General features: G+C 39.3%; 1 protein-coding gene across 1 annotated transcript; it reads left to right on the top strand.

The window, feature by feature from the left end:
- The first annotated feature begins 72 nt into the window (after positions 1 to 72).
- Positions 73 to 10,484, top strand: Thnsl1 (threonine synthase like 1). The gene is made up of 3 exons (XM_048367780.1): positions 73 to 150; positions 6,481 to 6,644; positions 8,140 to 10,484. Exon 3 carries the CDS (start codon positions 8,187 to 8,189, stop codon positions 10,431 to 10,433), a length of 2,247 nt encoding a protein of 748 aa, XP_048223737.1. The 5' UTR covers positions 73 to 150; positions 6,481 to 6,644; positions 8,140 to 8,186; the 3' UTR covers positions 10,434 to 10,484.
- Positions 10,485 to 10,874: the final 390 nt, after the last annotated feature.

The raw sequence follows: 10,874 nt of genomic DNA, 5'->3' as shown, positions 1-10,874 counted from the left end.
GCGCAGGTCGGCGCAGGCGCAGCGGCCGCGGCGCGGGGTTTAGGGGGCGGGCCGGGCTGAGGGCCGCGGTTACCGAGGCGGCACCGGTGGCTTCTGGACACTTCGTCCCCCTCCCTTCCCTTCCCCCGTGTTCTCAGTGTGGTTTTCTCGGTGAGTTCTCGGAGGACGAAGAAAGGAAGAAGTAGAGGCCAGTCTGTTTCCATCGCATGCCGCCCCCTCCCCGGCGCCCTGTCTCTCAGCTTCTCGGTTGTAATGTCGTCCTATTCGTCCCGCTCTTTCCCGCGCGGGCCCCGCAGCACCCCGCCCCCCCGGCCCGGCGTGGCCGCTGTCCGAGGGCCTGCCCTCACGTGTGCGCGCCTCACCTGCGCGCGCGCCCGCGCCCGCCTCCGGCCCTGCGCGCGCAGGTGGCGGCCCCATCCCCTTTACCCCCGTGTCCCTGGCTCCCCCCCCCCACACACACCTGTGCAGGAGAGGCCGCTCACTCTGATGCTGTGGCGTCCTTGTTGTTCCTAATTATTGTTATTATTTTGACATTTATTTCTATTTCCCCGAAGCGCTTTCGCTCCGTTTTGAACCATTTGGGCTCGCGTTGGTGTGTTGGTGGCCACTGAAGCACATCTATCTCGAACCCTTTGCCTGGGGGTTCTATGATTTGGAAGGAAAATAAATGGTTCTGGAAACCAGCCCCACCGAGGTCTTAGGGAGCTGTTCATGGATGAGGGGCAGTAACAAATGTGGGGTGCCTGGTGGCTGGGGCTAGACCACACGAAGCCCGGGTGACCTTTTGGCCCTTTCCGGTTAGCTCTCCTAAAGGTGCTGTGGGTGCTCTTACAGAATTTCACCAGATAATAAAATTGAAGCTTTATGTTGCCCAGTTTGATCAAATTTTACTTTTTACTTACCAAACATTTCAGATGGCTGACCTCTTGAAGGAGGGAGTGTGATTTTTTTTCTGAATTTTTAAGACTTTCTGTCCTCTAAAACATTTTAGATTTATATGTAGACTAGATCTGTCTATGGCTTTGTCCCTTGCTTTTCACTTTCAGTATTTTACCTTTTTTTTTCAATTATTTTTTTCTTAGCATGTATGGAAGAAATTCCTTTGGTGTACCTGTTTCTGCTTATGTTGAAATTTGAGCCAAAGACTCATACAATGATAACATTTAGCTAAGTGTATAGTCATTATAATGCCAAGGTTTGTGTATCTTTGTAGTGCTTGGATTCAAATCAGGGACCTCAAAAACACTAGGCAAATGCTCTACCACTAAACCATATCCCAGCTCCAAGGCCTATAAGTTTTCTAAATGAAGGAACTCTTGGGACCGTGCATGTAACTCTGTTCCTGAAAGAGCCAGCATGATATCTCTAGTTAGCTTCAAGTGGCCACTGCTAGCCTTGACTTCCTGAGGTCCCTGAAACAAAATAAGTTCACAAATGTCTTTATTTTCATTGTGCTTTAACAAGATACTAGACAGATGTTCTTAGTACCTCCTCACTGGACTGTATTGAGTTTAGTCATGATGGAACTGTTAAGTCATTGAGAAAGAAACTTTTTCTTTAGATTTGAAAGTATGTTCAAACAGAATACATTTCTAAGTTTTATAATTCTCTTGAAATGGCAGGAATGCTCAAGAAAATTCCTGTGCCCCCCAGCACATCCACAGGGAATTAGTGTGGATCAAACTGTATAAAAGATGATAATAGGGGCTGGGAATATGGCCTAGTGGCAAGAGTGCCTGCCTCATATACATGAGGCCCTGGGTTCAATTCCCCAGCACCACATATATGGAAAACGGCCAGAAGTGGCACTGTGGCTCAAGTGGCAGAGTGCTAGCCTTGAGCAAAAAGAAGCCAGGGACAGTGCTCAGTCCCTGAGTCCAAGCCACAGGACTGGCCAAAAAAAAAAAAAAAAGATGATAATACGTATTTGAGTCTCTTCACACCAGGTAGTTTTTGGAAACTGCGCAATCTGACATTGTAGCTAAAAAGCAGCCATAAATAGTACTACAATGAACAGATGAATGGATAAAAGATGAGCAAAGTGGTATGTCACTGAGACAATTTACACAAATAGTGATGAGACAGGTTTGGCCTGTAGATTGTGGTTTGTTTGCACAGACCCTTAGTATAAAAGGTTTATGCTGTGTTGTCCATAAGCAAATTTGGTTTTCAGCTAAAGACAACTAAAAAAAGAAAAGAAATGTGTGTGTGTGTGTGTGTGTGTGTGTGTGTGTGTGTGTGTGTAATGGGATCTTGTCCAGACTGTCTTCAAACTCAGAATCCTCCTTAAAGGTCTTGTAACTAGCCAAGATTATATTTATTTAATTTTGATGATTCAGTACTGGTGTTTGCCCTCAGGGCCTCATGTTGGCAGATGCTCGACCATATCTTCAACCTGTTGGACTGTAAAATATTTGAAGTTACAGAACTGGGAAGGGTGTTTAAAATTCTTCAGTTAAATACTTGAGAGCATTAGGATTAGGATATTTAACAACAGGCCCTGAGTGGCAAGAATAGAGTGGTGGACTTGTGCAATGATGCTTTTGGTTATAAGTCCCTGGATGAGAGCACTGCCTTATAAGGTGTGATCTGGTCTGTTTCCCAGGAACTAGGTGACTGGAGGTCTTGTAGAGAGGATTTGGAGCCAGTTGTCCAAAGCAGCAGAGCTTTGCTTCCCCTTGGCTAATTAATGGTTTGATGTTTGTTGCAGTTTTTAACATATTGAAAAGGAATTTATTGATGTAAAATTTCCAAAAATTTAAATATGTTTTTAAACCTCAGTGGCTTTCTTTAATAAAGCACTAGATCAAGACACTTCTAATCGAAATTCAGAGATTGTATTAAGAATATAGGGTGATGAACCTAATTATGGCATAGTATTTCTGAGAATGCATTAATTTACAACTAGTTCTCATCATTAAAAAAAATGCAACACCACAGCACAGGGCTTTCATTCCAGGCAAGTGTGCTTCCATTGAGCTAGACCTTGGTTTTTGTAAGACAGGGTCCCACTATCCCAGCCTATACTTCAGGCTGGACTTGAACTTGCTATTTGCCCCGGGCTAGCCTTGAACTCCACAGCCTTTTAGCCACTGGAGTGCTGGGATTATAGGTGTGCACCACCGTGCCTGGCTTTAAGTAGTTTTTGGAGTGCTATCTTGCATTTTATTTTAGAAAAGTATATAATAGCAAACAAATACTTACATTTATGGCAAAAGCGAAATCAGGGTTTTAAGATTCTTCCAGTCTGAAAATTAGACTTTTATAGGATTGGAAAATTATGCATCACTTTGGAAGTAAAAACTTTTATGTGCTAGAATATAATTTTGGTTGATTATCATATAATGGTAAGCCTAGAAAACACAATTGTAAGTAGGTTGCTAAAATTAGTATGTATTTCTTGTTTAACATATAATTGTAGCTGAGCTCAGTCCTGTAATGCCAGCTACTCAGGAGCCTTAGGTCTGAAGATTACAGTTCAAAGCCAGCCTGGACAGGAAAGTCTTTGAGACTCTATCTCCAATTAACCACCAAAAAGCCAGAAATAGAGCTGTGGCTCAGTAGACAGAGCGGTAGCCTTGAGTGAAAAAGCCTAGGGACATTGTACAGGCCCTGAATTCAACCCCCAGAACCAGCACACAAAAAAGTATAATTGTATTAGTATTCAAAAGAAAAAAATATTCTGTACTTTATTCTTCTTAAATTATTCATTGAGTTTGATCCTCTTGCTAGAATAAAATAGTCAAATCTTGTGCCTGGGGTTGCATGATAACTTAAATTGTTACATACAAATGGACATTGGTTTTGTTTTTGTGAAGTTTTAATTGTGATACTCTCATACTACCTTTTTATTGATCTATGTGAATGGCAAGTGTCTTTTATTAGTGGGTCAAAAAGCTCCATTATTATAAGTGACCAGAGGTCACCTATTGTCACCCTAAGTGTGTATGTGTGTATATGACACATGTGCGTGTATATGTGCATGTGCATGTGCCAGTAGTACTAGATTTTGAATTCAGGGCCTCACATGCTTCTTTTTGCTCCACGGCTGGTGGTCTACTACTTGGCCATTCCTCTAGTTCTGGTTTTTTTTTTCTGGTTAATTGGAGATGAGACACTCAAGGATTTGTCTGCTCAGGCTGGGCTTTGAACCTGGATCCTTAACCACAGATCTCAACCTACTCAGACGTCTACCTCCTGAATAGGTAGGATATAGGCTTGAGCCACCAACACCAGGCAGGAAAACAGTTTAAAGATTATTAGTGTTAGAGGCTGGAGTGTAGCGCAGTGTGCTTGTCCAGCATGCACAAGCCCCTTGGCTACTATTCACAGCACCGGGGAAAATATCAGTGTGTAATGGAATTGTGCAGATATTCCATCTTCTGCTGAGTTAGTGTAACTGAAAGATTTTGTGGAGAATCTACATAAAAATATATTTAGAATTAGCAATACAGTGATATTTGATCACTTTGTGACCCCGATGTTTGTTCTTTAAGTAGTTTTTGTTTTCTGAGTCTTTTGTGATTGGCTTCCATTTCACTTGAAATAGGATTGTCTTTAGGCTAAGGGAAACTTTGCCTGTTCATGATCACTATACTGAAATGGGTACTAAAATATTAATATGCGAAAAGATTTAATAAAATATCCTTGAGTAAAGGGGAATGATGAGCAATTGATATTCAGTACTCATGGGTTCCATACATGGGATATCTCACTGACTACAATGTAATTTTAACCCCAAAACAAATACTTGGAACTGCGTTTACAGTGGTTCATGGACATGTCAAACAAGTAATACTCTATCTTCTTGTTTTAGCTTTCATTCTGTAAACAAATGCCTTTTCATGTTTTATTTAGTGCCACATCATTTTTTATGATTTTGTGTTGTTAGTGAGTGCCTTTGTGGTTCAAAGCCATCCATAAGCTGAACGCTGAAGTGCTGTGTAGTATCTGACCCCAAGGGCAAGAAGGCTGTGATGTGTTTTAGAGAGAACAGGTGTGCTATATGAGCTTCATACAGTCAGGAGTTAAAGTGCTATGGGCTGTAAGCTCATAGCAATGAATGAAAAGTATAAATGAGATGTATTTAAACAGAGAACAAGTTTACATGCGGTTAGTTGGGAAAAATATTGTGTTCTCTCCAGCTCTTTTGAAGCAAGAAAGAAGGTAACATTTAAAAGAATGCATGGGAGCCAGCTGTTGGTGGCTCACATCTGTAATCCTACCTACTCAGGAATCTGAGGTCTCTGGCTTGTCGTTCAAAGTCAGCCTGGGAAAGTCAGGAAAGTCTGTGAGACTCTTAACTATGACTGCCAAAAAGCCAAAAGTGGAGCTGTGGCTCAAGTGGTAGAACACTAGTCTTGAGCAAGAAAGCTAAGGGACAGTGCCCTGGCCTTGAGTTCAAGCCTCAGGACCAACACAACAACAACAACCCCCCCCCCCAAAAAAAAAAAACATGAAGTAAGACAAAGGATAACTACAAAAGTAAAGTTAATATGCATCTTGCCATAATTTTTCCTTAGTAGAGTTTGAGTTAGGCATTGTAGCAACCAACATGAAGTGAAAGATGAACAATGTCCATAAAAATGAACGAGCTGCTTATGTATATGTAATTATATACAATTATTAAGGACACAGAGATCAGAAAGAAAGCTATGAATGGCAAACTCAAAAGACCCTGAAATGTGAGCAAAAGCTTCTTGAATAGGAGGTTAATAAGGCTGTTTTGTGTAGTGCTTTAAAATAGGCTAAAGTACAGTATCAGAATATATTTCAATGAAATCAATTGCTGAGATGGTTTAAGTTACAATACCTTCTGGTATTGTAACTTGAGAACAGACTGAATATAATAAATAGTTCATTCAGGATAAGCAGCACTATTTTCCCCGAAAGCTCATAAACCAAACCATAGAAAATACACACATTAGTTCATTGTCATAGAATGGCAAGGATTAATAATACTGTATACAAATATTCTCTGATGCTAGCCCCTTGCTGTGTGCTTTGAATTTATTATGGGCCCATTTCAGTAGTTAGGAGATATCTATATCTGACACAAGCTTTATTTGAGTTTTTTGGTACAGTAGATGATATTTGCAAATAGTATGATGATTCAGATGAATAAGACAACTTGAAAGAACTCAAGACATACATTTCATCCTTGTGTCCACTGACTTTTTTTCCTTTGAAAAAACAGTGAAACCATTAAACTCAGGCATGGTTTTGAAAGCTTTTATCTTGTTTTTTTCATCATAATTCCTTTTTATTTCTCAATGGTAGAAATACCCTCAGTACTATCCTGCAGAATTATTTTCCATGATAAGATACATGTTAAAAAGAACAGATTTGGGAAAATTTGAAAGGATTAGTTTTTCTGTCTTTCTGAGAGAGCAGATGGAGTCTTTATTAATAGATGATCTGTGTGTAGAATTTTATGACAGGGTATCAGTTATGGCTAACTGGAAATGTTTTCCATTGCAGATCCCACTGTTTGCAAAGCCTGCCTTTGCCTCAGCATCTCTTTGCCTGAGGCTGGTTCCTGCATTTCTTGCCTTCGCAAGTCAATGGAGCTGAGAACAGCACATGCAAGCTGTAAAGTCAGATAAGGAAATGAATTCCTTCGCATGACAGTTCTTAGTTTACTTGTAAGTTAAATTCAGACTTATACTAAAATGGTTTAAATATCTAATACAAAACAATTGAAGTGGCATAATCAGTAGTACATAATTTAGTGAATATACTCAAATATGCCATTTCATATTTTATATGGTTGAGTGGCATAGAATAATGCGTATCTGTAAAGTTATATCAGTAAATTAATTGAATATTTCAGCAGTTGCTGAATTGTATAAAAAATTGACTTGTTTGGCATATATTTTATTTCAGTGGTGAGTCTATTTCCAAAAAGAGAGGCTTGATCAGTGTAGAGGATTTTAGAGCATCTTTGGATGTCAGAATCATGTTTCTGCTTATCATTTGGAATGTTTCCAAGTTTCCTGGCTGTCTCTCTGCTGGGATTTGCATTAAAATTATTTATAGAAACAAAATCAGAAGTGATCCATGCAAATCAGGTTATATTCATAAAGAATTCGACCTCACCACTGATTATTAACTTTTCTTAATTTTCAGCATAATATAACTTCCACTTCATTTAAGTCTAGGTTATGAACAATATGTAAACATGGTTCTTAACAGTATGCATGGAAAAATAGATAGGATAGGAAATAAAATGTCATACCTTCTACAGCTTTGAAAATTATTTAAATACTTTATACATAGGTACAGTATTTCATTCTAGTTTATTGTTGTGAGTTCTATGAATAAAAAGTTAATAGATAACATGGTAGTCTATCATTATGTCCATATAAGTAAAGGAAAATATTGCAAATATTGTTAAGAATTTGTGAATTGCAAGTGATAAACATCCTATCCCCAACTGTTCTTTATATCTGTTGTAAACCAATAAATCAAGAAACAATTTTCTTATGATATTCCATAAAGGAAAAAGAAATACTAATTTGATTCAGTATACATGTGTATGCTAAGTATATGTACATACTAAATATATGTATACTTTGTATATATGCATAGTATATGTGTGTATATATAGAGAGAGACTTGTACATACACACACTAAATTTGATATGTCATTTTCTGATTAACATTTCTGTTTATAGTTATAATAATGTGGTGCTGGAAATCACATGGTATTTTGTTGTTGTTGTTGTTTTGTGTGTGTGTGTGCATTGTTTACAAGTTTGGGTTTACCAGTATATTAAGATTTGAATAGGTATTAACAAATATTACATGTTTTCTCTCACATATGGGAAATGATCTGAAAATAGAGGGACAGTTATGGATTTAGCTAGGAAAGCAGTAGCAAAGGGGAAGGGAGGGTGATGTGATTATTCGTGTATACAAATGCCACAGTAAAGCCAATTGATTTGTACAGTTAGCAATATTTATAAGGAAAAAGAAAAGATCTTATTATAAAAAAAGCATGTGCAGTATATGGGGATGTGGATGCCAGTATCTTTAAGCACTTCATATATTGAGATCATAGTTATATTCGGTGAGGATTTTTAACAGTTGGTTGAAATATGTAACCAAATGTCTTTCTTGTTTTTATGTCTTGAAAAGGGCTAAAGCCAATTCTTAGGTTGACCCGGCAGGAAAGTAAAGAGAGGATGCTCCACTTTAACCAATGCCAGCGTCTAAAGCTGATAACACAGAAATGTTGTTCTAGTATGCATGTTAAAATGGACAAACACGCATGGCTGTTTCTTTCAAGAACCTTTGCACTTGCAGAATTAAGGAAATCATGGCATTCAACCCATTCTCTTGTTGGAGACAAAAATATTGTCCTGATGGGGCCTCCTGGTGCTGGGAAAACCACAGTGGGCAAAATAATTGGTCAGAAACTAGGTCGTTGTGTGATAGATGTGGATGATGATATCCTTGAAAAAAACTGGAATATGAAGGCTTCTAAAAAATTGCAGGATGTTGGTAATGAGCAGTTTTTAGAAGAGGAAGGAAAAGCTGTGTTAAACATGTCAGCATCTGGAAGTGTCATTTCCCTCACTGGGTCCAATCCCATGCATGATGCTAGCATGTGGCATCTGAAGAAAAGTGGAATAATTATATACCTGGATGTACCTCTAACAGATATAATTAACCGTCTAAAATTCATGAACATAAAGATGCTCGTAGGCCAGAATTCTGGAACATCTATGAAAGACTTACTTAAATTTAGAAGACAATATTATAAGAAGTGGTATGATGCTCGAGTTTTTTGTGAAAGCGGTGCTACCCCAGAGGAGATAGCAGAGAAAGTACTAGATACAGTTAAAAGATACCAAGCTGTGGATTCTGAAACATTCATTTCAACGAGGCACGTTTGTCTTAAAGACAGTCAACAGAAGGTTTCAACAAAATTCTTCAGCGAAGCTGTGATTGAGGGATTCGCTTCTGATGGTGGACTCTTTGTTCCAGAAAAGGAGTTCCCCAAATTAAGCTCTGGCGAGTGGAAAAGCCTAGTAGGAGCAACCTACATAGAAAGGGCACAAATACTATTGGAAAGGTGTATACATCCTGCAGACATTCCTGCTGCCAAGTTGGGAGAAATGATTGAAACTGCTTATGGAGAAAACTTTGCCTGCTCCAAAATTGCCCCAGTCAGGTACCTTTCAGGCAACCAGTTTATTCTGGAGTTGTTTCATGGGCCAACAGGATCATTTAAAGATTTGTCTTTACAGCTTATGCCTCATATTTTTGCATACTGTATCCCACCCGGTTGCAACTATATGATCCTTGTAGCTACTTCAGGAGACACAGGGAGTGCGGTCTTAAATGCTTTTAGCCATCTGAATGAGAATGACAAGCGAAGAATAGCAGTAATCACATTTTTCCCTCACAATGGACTTAGTGATTTCCAAAGAGCACAAATAGTTGGCAGTCAGAGAGAAAATGTATGTGCAGTGGGTGTTGAGTCAGATTTTGATTTTTGCCAGACAGCTGTAAAAAAAATTTTTAATGATTCTGATTTTACTGGCTTTCTTATCATGGAATATGGAACGATCTTGAGTTCAGCTAATTCCATAAACTGGGGCCGACTGCTTCCCCAGGTAGTTTATCATGCTTCTGCATATCTTGATCTCGTTAGCCAAGGATTTATTTCTTTTGGAAACCCAGTAGATGTCTGTATTCCCACAGGAAACTTTGGTAACATATTAGCGGCAGTGTATGCCAAGATGATGGGAATCCCTTTTCGTAAATTTATCTGCGCCTCTAATCAAAACCATGTTTTGACTGACTTTTTAAAAACAGGACTTTATGATCTACGAGAAAGGAAATTAGCACAAACCTTCTCACCATCAATAGACATTCTCAAACCTTCAAACCTAGAGCGACATTTATACTTGGTAGCTAATAAAGATGGACAATTAATGATGAAATTATTTAATCAGCTAGAAAACCAGCATCACTTCCAAATAGAGAAGATTCTAGTTGAGAAACTTCAGCGGGATTTTGTAGCTGACTGGTGCTCCGAGCAAGAGTGCCTGTCAGCTATAAACTCTACCTACAATACTTCAGGATATATTTTGGATCCTCACACTGCTGTTGCAAAAGTGGTTGCAGACAGAATGCAAGATAAAACCTGTCCAGTGATTATCTCCTCTACAGCTCATTACTCAAAGTTTGCACCTGCCATCATGCAGGCCTTAAAGATTGAAGAAATCAGCCAAACTACATCTAGCCAGCTTTATTTACTGGGTTCCTACAATGCCTTACCTCCACCACATGAAGCGCTATTGGAGAGAACCAAACATCATGAGAAGATGGAGTACCAGGTGTGTGCAGCTGATGTGAACGCCCTGAAGAGTCACGTGGAGAAACAAATCCAAATCCAATTCATAGGAAAGGTTTCCGAATAGAGCACTTTTCCCCTTGGTAATAAGCATGCAATAATAAATGTCAGCTGTTGATTTGGAGTGTTTTACGGTATTTTGTTTTTTTTTAATGTGAATGTCTTGATGTCTGTTAACTTGGAAGTTCAACTGCCTTAGAATAGAAATGACAAGTGCTAAACAGTGTGGGGCATTGTGTGCTGTCATGCTTTGCTTTTGCTCAGTCACTACTCCTTCACCTCCACCGTGCGTGTGCGTGTGTGTGTGTGTGTGTGTGTGTGCGCGCGCATGGGTGCCAGTCCTCAGGCTTGAACTTAGGGCCTACGCACTGTTACTAAGCTTTTTGATTCAAGGCTAGTGCAATAACACTTGAGCCACAGCTCCACTTCCAGTTTTTTTTTTCTGATTAGTTGGAGATAAAAGTCTCATGGACTTTCCTGTCTGGGCTGGCTTCGAGCCCCAGTCTTT

Source organism: Perognathus longimembris, chromosome 18 (assembly GCF_023159225.1).
Source record: "Perognathus longimembris pacificus isolate PPM17 chromosome 18, ASM2315922v1, whole genome shotgun sequence".
In the NCBI taxonomy this organism is placed as follows: domain Eukaryota; kingdom Metazoa; phylum Chordata; class Mammalia; order Rodentia; family Heteromyidae; genus Perognathus; species Perognathus longimembris.
Note: the sequence above shows the minus strand (reverse complement) of the source record. Positions and strands in the feature narration are given on the sequence as shown.